The sequence below is a fragment of the Capricornis sumatraensis genome, chromosome 22 (genome assembly GCF_032405125.1).
Source record: "Capricornis sumatraensis isolate serow.1 chromosome 22, serow.2, whole genome shotgun sequence".
NCBI lineage: Eukaryota > Metazoa > Chordata > Mammalia > Artiodactyla > Bovidae > Capricornis > Capricornis sumatraensis.
In genome coordinates this window covers 16998170-17011292 of record NC_091090.1, presented here as the reverse complement: position 1 = coordinate 17011292, position 13123 = coordinate 16998170, and the positions used below count along the sequence as shown (strand labels likewise).

General features: G+C 40.4%; 1 protein-coding gene across 2 annotated transcripts in view; it reads left to right on the top strand.

Moving 5' to 3' along the window:
* BTBD9 (BTB domain containing 9) overlaps positions 1-13123 on the top strand; it is a 369881-nt gene that overhangs the window by 293302 nt on the left and 63456 nt on the right. For both annotated transcript variants that reach the window (XM_068960690.1, XM_068960691.1), the window contains one exon: positions 2973-3080. In XM_068960690.1, the coding sequence (XP_068816791.1) occupies positions 2973-3080 (108 nt within the window). The remainder of the gene's footprint in view (positions 1-2972; positions 3081-13123) is intronic.

The window sequence follows — 13123 nt, the reverse complement described above, 5'->3', positions numbered from 1 at the left end:
ACAAAATTACTGGAATTATGGGTGATCTTCATGTTACATTGAAAGAAATAGGAAGACTTCCATCGTGGCTCAGCTGGTAAAGAATCCGCCTGCAATGTGGGAGACCTGGGTTCGATCCCTGGGTTAGGAAGTTCCCCTGGAGAAGGTAAGGGTTACCACTCCAGTATTCTTGGGCTTTCCTTGTGGCTCAGCTTGTAAAGAATCTGCCTGCAATGTGGGAAACCTGGGTTCAATCCCTGGGTTGGAAAGATCCCCTGGAGAAAGGAAAGGCTGCCTACTCCAGTATTCTGGCCTGGAGAATCCCATGGACTGTATTGTCCATGGAATACACGTACACAACCGAACGACTTTCACTTTCACTTTCATAGAATAAGTTACTGTAAGACACAATATGCACAACTTTAAAATTCTTTTAATCTGCTATTACTTTAAGAATCTCTGCTAGAGCATTTATGAAACTTACATATAATTAGTTTTCCTTTTATCTTGTCTGTATCCTATATCCTTGGGGCAATCTTTTTCTGTGAAATAGTTCAAGATAGTTAGAGTCTAACCCAAAAGGGACTGATTATTTTCATTTGGATGTACTGGTAGAAACACTAACTCATGATTATCCAGAAGGATATGGATTATGTTAAGCCTAGCTCTCCGTAAATAACCAAAATTCCATTGGGAAAGCAGCCTCAACAGCATCTCTCAAAAAGCCTGTGACCAGGGCTGTTAAATAAAGTGAATGTTAATTATTTTGAAGGTTTTCCCCCCCTGGTTTTAATCTACTCTGGCAGAGTTATGAATGATTTCAGCCCAGAACATATATGGAACATATGCTATATAAACAGAGCCCACATGTTTGGAGTAGAATTTTTTTTTAAAGAGAGAGATCAACCATCTTTCTAATAGGTTCATATTCATCTGAGAGCAGACAAACATAGAAGCAAAAAGTACATTTTTAAAAGTTACTCAATATAAATTATAATAACACAGACTAACTGCATAAAAGTACTGAGACACTAGAGTAATATTTGAGGAAATGACTAATGAGAGAAATGATTCACTTTCTTATCAAGCATGCTGGTTTAATCTACAAGTAAAATTATTGGACCCTAAAAACAAGAGGGTAGATTCCAGTCTGATTGATTCAGACTACTTTGAGAGATTAAATAACTCAGATGAGCTCAAGAGAATCGGTAGTATTTACAGTATTACACATCTGTTTATGCTTTCCAAAATCTTTTAACAGTTTTCTCTACTTAAAAGATGGATTCTATCATGTTAAATAATATGGATTTCATCACTGATAGCAAACAAAATCACAACTGAAAGCAAGGAACAGAGGGTAAGAGGAAAGGGGAACACAGCGGCACTTCTCATCTTCAGTAATAGCTTTACAGGTGGCACCAAAGGTGACCCTGACCTCCTGCAGAGGACTTGCATGGATGGGAATTGCAGGATTAAGAGGAAGCACTACAGACTGCCTTTGTAGAGTGATAGGCTGTAAGTTGCCAGTTATGCCCCACATACATAAACTCGGAGTGAAGAAAACATTTGACAGACTACAGAAGAGGGCTTTTGTTAGGACACCAGGTTGGAACCATCACTGAGTTCGGACAAATTCCCTATCAGCTTTTAAGCCTCACTTTCACTATATATCATTTGATGAGAACAATAATGCTTGCTAAGAGGATTTTTGCAAGGATATAATGTTATGTAAAACATTTACTATAGGGCCTGGTACACAGTAAGCATTAAAGAAATGTACCATTATAATGATAATGATCATTGTTGTAGTTGTTGCAAATAATGTATTTGCCCAGCAGATATTCATGGAGTGCAGGCACTGTGTGAGATGCTATGCCAGGTCCTGAGTGTGGAAAACTAGTAAGACATAGACGCTGTGTTTAGGGAGCTCACTCTGTTCTAGCTAGTGGAGGAGACAAGTGTGCATGCCCAGCTGTAAAACAGTAAGATAGGTATCTTGTATGGGAAGGACTTCTGAGGCTGAAATGATAGAAAACAGTGGTCTCTCACCAGAGCCGCACTGTCGGAGACAAAATGCTGGACTGCACTCTAATGCATATTATACTATTTAGAGTCTTTTTTATTCTGTTGTTTTAAACTGAGGAATAACACACATATATTACACAAAACTTTTATAAATAGCTTGATGAATATGAATATTTGCATGTGTATATACCCATGTAGCTATCACTAGATCAAAATTATCCCATTTTCAGTATCTTAGAAGGCTCCTTCACCCATTCACAGTCATTCCTTCCCCAAGAGGTAGCTACCGTTCTGACTCTTGTCATTGTAGATATATCTTGTTTCTTTTGAGCTTCTGGTAAATGGGATCACATAGTCAATGCTTTTGGTTCTTATCTGAGCCAAGAAGGGGTATAGGAACAGGACCAACATAATCTTTAAGAAACAAAGATTTCCTGATGAACATATGTTTGCCTGTATCTCCCAATCAGGTAATCTTACCAAAGCTATGCAGGAAGTCTGAAATGTGAAGGAATCTGAAACATAATTAAAGTCATTGGGACATGCTAGTAAGTACTACTTAGAATACCCATTAGAAAGCACAGGTTTCCCCATAAACAGTGGTCTCAAGAATGTTGCCTTTGTTCAGCCCAGACAACTGGAGGTGAGGGCTGAAAGAAGCACGAAGGAGGATTTGGGGAAGTCTCCCTGATCAGCTCATGTGAAGATCTTTGCCACATGGGGGACAGAGGCTGCCTGGTTGGGTGCCTTGTGAAATAAATACCTAAAGAAACAAGCCTCTCCCTGCAGACTGACTCTGCCTTTCATCATACTTTTGTTGGGGATTCACTTTCTTTCCTTGGTCCTGAAAGTGTGTGGGGCAGGAGAGACCAATTAGGACAGAGAAGACATGAATCCCCTCATGCCTACAGCCTAAGGAAAGAGCCAGGCAGAGTGCTGACCACCTTCTTGTGTCTTCCTCTGCTCAGGTTATTGCTGTGGGACTGTGACGACCGGAGCTACAGCTACTATGTCGAGGTTTCCACCAACCAGCAGCAGTGGACCATGGTGGCCGACAGAACCAAAGTTTCCTGCAAGTAAGTGCCAGTCTTTCAGGAATATATGCTACTTTAAAGGACAGTCTTTCCACTAGACTCAGAAAGTTCCAATGAAAAGTCAGATCTGGAATCATCAAATTATATTCTTGCTTGGAGGTGAAAGCATTCTAAAGATCCTTTACTTCAGTTTTGACTCTTAAATACTTGTATGAAAATTTATATGACCAAAGAAGTGGTCCTTATTTTGTGGTTTGAACTTGACTTTTTAAAATGACACGTACCTAAGCAGGGACAAGAAAGATACTTTCCACATGCAGTTCTCTCTCAGTTCCTCCCCCACATCCCACACTAGCCCTTTGGGACTTTTTTCTTCCTTAGAGATTTTTGCTGATGCTTCATACAATTAAGTAGGATTCTGGGACTCTCACCTCTTCCCCACCCTCATGTCTTTCTCAGGGTTACCTTTAAATATTTATCTCATCTCGATGTTAGTTACACTGTTGCCTAAACTAAGGAAAGTTTGTACCTTAGGTCTCCGTGGGAAACAGACAATGGGTATGGCATCTGGGCTCTGTCTGACCTTACCTGGTTGTGGGGATGCCGGGCGGAAGGGTTCTGAGTTCTGACCAGCCTAGAACCATGTAAATGTAACTACTACTCAGATGGAGATTAGCATATTTGCAGCATCCTAGAAGGTTCCCTCATACCTTTTCCCAGTCATTACCTGAAAAGAACGCAGTGCCTTTTTGTGTGGAGACCAGTGCTCTTGGAGGCAAGATAAAGCCAGCAGCTGATATTTCTTCTTTTTTATTTTAATTGCAATATGATTCACATACCATAGAATTCACCCTTTAAAATTGTGCATTTCAGTGGTTTTCCATGTGTTCAGGGTTGTGCCATCATCACTATGACTGTCTAATGTTCCAAAACACTTTCATCACCCCAAAAAAGAAACCTCCTCCCACTAGCAGTCACCCCATTTCCCTCCACCTCCCGCAGCCCCAGTACTTTTCTGTCACTATGGATCTGTATATTCTGGACATTTCATATAAATGGAGTCATATAGTATGTGACCTTTTGTTCCAGGCTTCTCTCACTTAGTATGATGTTTCAGGTTTCACTCATGTTATAGTATGTGTCAGTACTTCATTCCTTTTTATGACTGAATAGTATTCCATAACATGGGAATATATAATTAACACATTTTGTTTATCCATTTATCAATTGGTGAACATTTGAATTTTTCTGATTTTTGGCTATTATGAATATTGCTGCTATGAACATTCCTGTACAAGTATTGGTGTGAACATGTGTTTTCAGCTGTCTTATGAATATACCTACAAGTAGAATTGTTGGATCTTATAGTAATTCTGTGTTTAAGATTTTGAGGAACTGCCAACCTTTTCCACAAAAGCTGCACCATTTTGCATTTCTGCCAGCAGCGTATCAAGGTTCAGTTTTTCCACATTCTTGCCAGTGCTTGATACTGTCTGTTTTTTGTTCATAGCCATTCTAGTGGGGTGGTATCTCCTTGAGGTTTTGATTTGCATTTTCCTAATGGCTGATGATGTTGAACATCTTTTCAAGATTTTATAATAGTATTAATGATGGCTTGTTTGCACCATTATTATATATTAATTATATAGAACACGTGTACTGGTTAGAGTAACACTTGCTACTGTGACAAATAGTGGTTTCAGTATGTCAGCAGCTTAACACAGCAGTATACTTCTCAGTCAGGAGTGTTCCTGGCTGTCAAGTGACTCTTCACAGATGATTGAGGGACCCAGGTATCTTCCTTCTTGTGGTTCTGCCATCACTGAAGGCCTCATCAGCATCATCTGCTTCTGGCCGGCAGATGGGGAAAGAACAGAGAGAAGGTAACCCTGGCTCTGAAAGCCTTGACCTGGGTGTGGTGAACATCACTTCCACTTCCATTTCATCAAGGAGAGCTGGTCAGGTGCTACTCTAGATGCTAGTAGGACTGGGAAAAGTAGTCAGCTCCTGGCTGAGCAGCCGCTTCTCAGGGGAGCACATGATAGCATAAGAAAACTCACAGTTATTTAGTAACTAGTATTTCTTCACTGCATGTGTTTTACCTTATTTTGTCCTGAATATAAATCACCTTGTGTGGGATATCGTCCCAATTTTATAAAAGAGAAAAGGAAGATCTCTTTCACCTGGAACCCAAAGCATTGCTAAACCAAGCTAGATGAGGAAAATTGTAAAGTGAAGTGATTCATTTATTTCCAAGCTCCCAGAACCCTTTTTGTACACCAGAAAGGCCTTCAAGGCCCATGAACCACCACCAGTGTTCTCTTTCCAGAGTCGTTGCTGCCGGGTGTACAGCTCACAGACCAGGCGCTCTGCTTCCTCATCTTTTACACGTCTCCCTGGTCGCAGTCACCCATCTCTTCAGTCATTTTATATGTTACAAATTGGATTCCTCATCTCTTTTGTGTCCCCCTTTTGAAGATGTTATACAGTTGGGTTTTCAACAAGAACTGGTTGACTACTGACAAGGTACATATCATAATGATTTTGTATTTATTTAAATGGTTTTCCTTGACTCTCTCATTCGATCCGCTCCCAGTAGTCTTGCATTAAATCGTGAGCATCTGTTTTTCCTCCTTTTAATTTTTTGTTTCCATTAGTTGGTGGAGTTCAATAATTTTAATGTTTTTTCCCTTGTATTTTAGCACTTAGATGCTATAGCAGTAAGTGTTTTAAAGACTAATAAGTAAATAATATATAAGAACAAGAGTAATAGCAAGAAGGCAAGTGTCTGTTAACCCTCTAGGAATCAGTGGAGTCAAAGATTATGATTTCATGTTTATAGACGTTACCTGAGCCTGTTGTGCCTTCCGTTTTTGAGTAAGGTCCTAAGGGATATAGTAGCAGATATGCAGATGATAAAAGAAGAAAGCCTTTCCTTTTGAACTAATGTACTCTAGAGCAGTCCTCAAGAGAGGATCCTATTAGCTTCAAAAATTATAGCCTGGGTGATTTTTCTTTTTTTTTTTTTCAGTGAAATAAAGTATGTGAGTAACATAAATGAAATTCTATGGGACCTTTAGAGATCATAGCCCTGCCTCATGATAGCATTCTGCCTAGTCAGGGAATCAGGGGACAGATTTTTGCTGTCCTCTGAAAAAGACTAGGGAATGAGATTCTCCGATGTCTCCTTGTAAGTTCCTGCTCCTGGAGTAGGATAGTTTCTTTTTTCTTTTTTTTTTTTGGTGTCCTTTCTGCTACAGTTGGAACTCTCACGATAAAAGCTTATTTTTTATCATAGATAGTTCTGGTGGGTTTTTTTGTTTTGTTTTTGTTTTGGCTGTTCCACATCTTTGTTGAGGGCTGTGGGATCTTTAGTTGTGGCATGCAGAATCTAGTTCCCTGACCAAGGATCAAACCCGGGCTCCCTGCACTGAGAGTGTGGAGTCTTCACTACTGGACCACCAGGGAAATCCCAGTAATTCTGTTTTCATATTGACTGCTGTGGAGTTCTTCCCAGCTTTTTGAGATGTACTTGGTATATAACACTGTATAAGGTTAGGATGTACAACACAATGTATATGTTGTGAAACTGTCATCACAATAAGATTACCATGTATCACCTCCCCTAGTTACAATTTCATTTCTTGTGGTGAGAACTTTTAAGATCTCTCTTAGTGACTTTCAAATATGCAATGCAGCAGTGTTCACTATAGTCATCATGCTGTACATTACACCCCCAGAACTTATCTTATGACTGGACATTTGTACTGTTCAACTATCTTCAGCCATTTCCCTCAGCCCCCAGTCACTGGCAACCATCAATCTGTTCTGTTTCTATGAGTTTGTTTTCTTAGATTTCACATATAAGTGAGGTCATAAAATATTTGTCTGTCCCTGTTTAAGTTATTTCACTTAGCATAATGCCCTCAAGGTTTATCCATGTTTTCATAAATGTATTGGCTGATTTTATAAAATTACTTTTTATTCTTTTTTCATATAACGTATTCCTGTACCTTTTAACCTTATTCCACTTTTTAATCTTTGATTCCTTTTCTCTATTGGCTTCTAAATTGCTGAACCCTAAATTTGTGTCAGCATATTAAAAAGCAAATTAAAAAGCAGAGACATTACTTTGCCAACAAAGGTCCATCTAGTCAAGGCTGTGGCTTTTCCAGTGGTCATGTATGGATGTGAGAGTTGGACTATAAAGAAAGCTGAGCACCGAAGAATTGATGCTTTTGAACGGTGGTGTTGGAGAAGACTCTTGAGAGTCCCTTGGATTGCAAGGAGATCCAACCAGTCCATCCTAAAGGAGATCAGTCCTGGGTGTTCATTGGAAGGACTAATATTGAAGCTGAAACTATGATACTTTGGCCACCTGATGCGAAGAGATGACTCATTTGAAAAGACCCTGATGCTGGGAAAGATTGAGGGCAGGAGGAGAAGGGGACGACAGAGGATGAGATGGCTGGATGACATCACCAACTCAATGGACGAAGGTTTGGGTGAACTCCGGGAGTTGGTGATGGACAGGGAGGCCTGGTGTGCTGCAGTTCATGGGGTCGCAGAGAGTTGGACACGACTGAGCGACTGAACTGAACTGACATTTGTGTCAGTACAGTAAAATACTAACATCAGGTTTTATTTTTCTATTATAAATGTAAAACCTGCCCATGGAAAGTTACTTTCAACTATACAAAAAGATATAAGTGAAGAAGAAATATTTACTCTCCCATCTTGTTTCATTTGTAGCAGTAGCTACTTCTGACTATTTTTTTTAGTCTTTATAACTTCTAAATTATAAGTAATACTTTTATATCTCTGCTTATTAGTTTAGCTAATTCACTGACTCCTTGGTATAAAAAAATGAATTTAGCCTACTTAACCACTCCTCATTTTTTGTTAATTATGCTTTTCTTTCTTGTTCTTTCATTGCTGTTTAGTCACTAAGTCATGTCTGACTCTTTGTGACCCCTTGGACTGCACCACACCAGGCTCCCCTGTCCTTCGCTATCTCCCTGAGTTTACTCAGACTCATGTCCATTGAGTCAGTGATGCCATCCAACCATCTGATCCTCTGTCATCCCCTTCTCCTCTTGCCCTCAATCTTTCCCAGGATTAGGATCTTTTCCAATGAGTCAGCTCTTTGCATCAGGTGGCCAAAGTCTTGGAGCTTCAGCTTCAGTGTCAGTCCTTCCAATGAATATTGGAAGTGAGAACCCCACTACTGTTACTTCTTTTAAAATTAGACAAAATGGTTAAACCTCTGTTTTTGATCCATCAATTGTAGATAGTATTTCTTGACTCCCTACTATTTAGTGAAGAAATTACCATGACTGTGTTTCCCTCTGTCTCTCCCATCAGTTAACTGTCCCACCTCATTGAAATTGTGAGATTGATGGTAATATTTTCTGGGTTTTGACCTATTTAAATCTTCCATGTGTTGGCTATAAACTGATTCTGAAAAGGGAAAACCACTCAGAACTCACTGTAACATTATGATTATATAAACATTGTTCACTATAAACCTAGTAATTCATTGGCTCTGTAAGAAAAGAAATGCTGTTCCATGTCACTAGACTTGTGTCACTCTTGGAAGAGTTGTACTATGTTCAAATCACAGATTCAATTTTATTACAAGTGCCCAGAATTATTCCATAAATGATAAATAAGTAGCTTTATGATAGCCTGCTTTTTGTTTTCCTAGAGTTCCTAATTGCTTCTTTTTCCTGTTACAGAAGCTTCTGAAGCATATTTTTGTTCATTATTTCATTATTTTCCTGTTTTTAAATTGAAGTATAGTTGATGTACAATATTACGTAAGTTACAGGTATATAGCATAGTGATTGCCAATTTTTAAAGGTTTTGCTCCGTTTGCAATTATAAAATATTGGCTGTACTCCCAGCATTGTACAGTGTATATCCTTACAGCTTGTCTTGTGCAGGATGGTTTGTACCTCTTAGTACCCCTATATTGCCCCTCCTCACACACTTGTCATGACTAGTTCTCTGTGTCTGTGAATCTGTTTTTCTCCCTTTTATTAGTTTGTTGTATTTTTTTAGGTTCCACATGTAAGTGATACCATACAGTATTTGTCTTTCCTTGTCTGACTTATTTCATTTAGCACAATATCCTCAAGACTATCTGTGCTGTTGCAAATGGCAATATTTCTTTCTTTTTTATGACCAAGTATATTGTATATGTGTACACACACACACACACACACGGCCTCTTTTTCTATTCGTCTGTTGGTGGACACAGGCTGCTTCCGTATCTTAGCAATAGTAAATAATGCTGCTATGAACATTGGGGTGCATGCATCTTTTCAAATTAGTGGTTTTGTTTTTATATATATGCACCCAGGAATGAGATTGCTGGGTCACATGGTAGTTCTGTTTTTAGCTTTTTAAGACATTGCTGTACTGTTTTCCACAGTGGCCGCACCTATTTACATTCCCATCATTAGTTAATTTTTGAACAGACTGCTTCTGAGGCCTACTCTACAACTGTGATCATTTGTTTTTCTTTTTTGTAGAATTTAGGTAAAGGAGTAATAAGACCCTTTATCCTTCATAGGAGATATTGTCCTTTGGCCCAGTTACCTTTCTAGATCTCTTCCCCTGAAAACCTGAGAGAAATGGAATGTTGGCTGTATTATCAGGCAGCATTGCTTATGAATAAAATCACCATTGATTGGTAAATTGCCTCTAGCCTGGGAGAACTCCCAGCTATGGTTTTTCCAATAGTCATGTATGGATGTGAGAGTTGGACTGTTAAGAAAGCTGAGTGCCGAAGAACTGATGCTTTTGAACTATAGTGTTGAAGACTCTTGAAAGTCCCTTGGACTGCAAGGAGATCCAACCAGTCTGTCCTAAAGGAAATCAGTCCTGAATATTCATTGAAAGGACTGATATTGAAGCTGAAACTTCAATACTTAGGCCACCTGATGCAAAGAACTGACTCATTGGAAAAGACCCTGATTCCGGGAAAGATTGAAGGCGGGAAGAGAAGGAGACAACAGAGGATGAGATGGTTGGATGGCATCACTGACTCAATGGACATGAGTTTGAGCAAGCTCCGGGAGTTGGTGATGGACAGGGAGGCCTGGTGTGCTGCAGTCCACGGGGTCGCAAAGAATCGGACATGACTGAGCAACTGAACTGAACTGGGAGAACTTTAAAATATCTGGTTGGAAGTCATAGCTTTGGGTTTCCTGACTGTGATGAGTTGTGATTAGATGTGTCCCTTGTGAAAGTTCTGGGCTCTGTGTTTATGGAGCTTTTCCAAGAGAGATTCGTTTCATTTTGAAATATGAGGCTTCTAGACCAGAGTGGCTTCACTCTTGCTCAGTACAAGTTTTATGTGCTCATCTGAGCTGTCACCTGCACGCCAGCAGGAATGGCTCTTGTACAGTTGTGTGGACTGCTGCAAGGACTCCCCCTGAGGAGAAATGCCTGCGGCTACCCTAAGTAAAAAATTCCTGTTCTTATTCCTGGGTGAATTTGAAGACAAATAAACTGTGGAAAATTCTTCAAGAGATGGGAATACCAGACCACCTGACCTGCCTCTTGAGAAACCTGTATGCAGGTCAGGAAGCAACAGTTAGAACTGGACATGGAACAACAGACTGGTTCCAAATAGGAAAAGGAGTGCATCAAGGCTGTATATTGTCACCCTGCTTATTTGACTTATATGCAGAGTACATCATGAGAAACGCTGGGCTGGAAGAAGCACAAGCTGAAATCAAGATTGCCCGGAGAAATATCAATAACCTCAGATATGCAGATGACACCACCCTTATGGCAGAAAGTGAAGAGGAACTAAAAGCCTCTTGATGAAAGTGAAGGAGGAGAGCAAAAAAGTTGGCTTAAAGCCCAACATTCAGAAAACAAAGATCGTGGCATCTGGTCCCATCACTTCATGGGAAATAGATGGGGAACCAGTGGAAACAGTGTCAGACTTTATCTTTTGGGGCTCCAAAATCACTGCAGATGGTGATTGCAGCCATGAAATTAAAAGACGCTTACTCCTTGGAAGAAAAGTTATGACCAACCTAGATAGCATATTGAAGAGCAGAGACATTACTTTGCCAACAAAGGTCCGTCTAGTCAAGGCTATGGTTTTTCCTGTGGTCATGTATGGATGTGAGAGTTGGACTGTGAAGAAGGCTGAGCACCGAAGAATTGATGCTTTTGAACTGTGGTGTTGGAGAAGACTCTTGAGAGTCCCTTGGACTGCAAGGAGATCCAACCAGTCCATTCTAAAGGAGATCAGCCCTGGGTGTTCTTTGGAAGGAATGATACTAAAGCTGAAACTCCAGTACTTTGGCCACCTGATGCGAAGAGTTGACGCATTGGAAAAGACTCTGATGCTGGGAGGGATTGGGGGTAGGAGGAGAAGGGGACGACAGAGGATGAGATAGCTAGATGGCATCACCAACTCAATGGACGTGAGTCTTGAGTGAACTCTGGGAGATGATGATGGACAGGGAGGCCTGGTGTGCTACGATTCATGGGGTCACAAAGAGTCGGACACGACTGAGCGACTGAACTGAACTGATGAATTGATTGGGTCTTAGTTAAGAAGCTCCCTCATGAGCACTACACAGAGTAAATCTATAGGTACTTTTTTCAGAAAGGATATGTGGAAAGCAAATTTTCAGAATACTTGCATGCCTGAATCATAGTTTGACTGGGTATAGTGTTCAATTCCTTCATAAATTTGAAAGCTTGAATTTATTGCCATCTAGCTTAAATCATGGCATCTGGTCCCATCACTTCATGGGAAATAGATGGGGAAACAGTGGAAACAGTGTCAGACTATTTTTGGGGGCTCCAAAATCACTGCAGATGGTGATTGCATCCATGAAATTAAAAGACGCTTACTCCTTGGAAGGAAAGTTATGACCAACCTAGATAGCATATTGAAGAGCAGAGACATTACTTTGCCAACAAAGGTCCATCTAGTCAAGGCTGTGGTTTTTCCAGTGGTCATGTATGGATGTGAGAGTTAGACTGTGAAGAAAGCTGAGCGCCAAAAAATTGATGCTTTTGAACTGTGATGTTGGAGAAGACTCTTGGGGGTCCCTTGGACTGCAAGGAGATCCAACCAGTCCGTTCTGACGGAGATCAACCCTCGGATTTATTTGGAAGGAATGATGCTGAAGCTGAAACTCCAGTATTTTGGCCACCTCACGCAAAGAGTTGACTCATTGGAAAAGACTGTGATGGTGGGAGGGATTGGGGGCAGGAGGAGAAGGGGACGACCGAGGATGAGATGGCTGGATGGCATCATGGACTTGATGGACGTGAGTGTGAGTGAACTCCGGGAGATGGTGGTGGACAAGGAGGCCTGGCGTGCTGCGATTCATGGGGTCACAAAGAGTCGGACATGACGGAGTAACTGAACTGAACTGAGCATCTAATGTTGCTGATGAGAAAAATCTGATATAATCATATTCTTATTCTTTATAGTAATTTATTTTTCCCCATAGATACCTTTAGGATCTTCTCTTCATCTCTGAAGGTCTTAAATTTCACAATGGTATATATGGCCGAGTGTAAATCATTTTTCTTCCATCCTGCTCAGTTGGCTGCTGTATGGAAATCTGCCTAATTCCTCTCAGATTTATGAATAATATTTCATCCACCTACCATTTTCTAGAAATTCAACAAAATCTTGATTTGCCAATAGCCTTCCTTTCAGTTTGCAACACTATTATGAATGTATTCCCTTTGTATTTCTTTGATGTCCCCTCATTGGTTTCCAGGAAGGAAGCAAGGTAAATATGCCTATAATGTCAGCTGTATTGAACTTGAATTCCCAAAAGCTCTACCACATGGGCTGCTGATATTCCCCAGGGACCCCATTCCTTTCCTTTCCTTGCTTGTGCTTGGCTTCACTTCTCTCATCTTATGCAGCCTTCTTGCTTCCTGCAAAGCTTGAGCTGCTTTCATATTGACCTCATTTGTATTCATTTTTTAAGCATTTCTTCCCTTTGTCACGGCCCCATTGACTAATAATCGTGTCTGCCAAAATGTTAGTGATCTCGGCCATCATCTAAGACTGTGCCTTTGGCAAACAT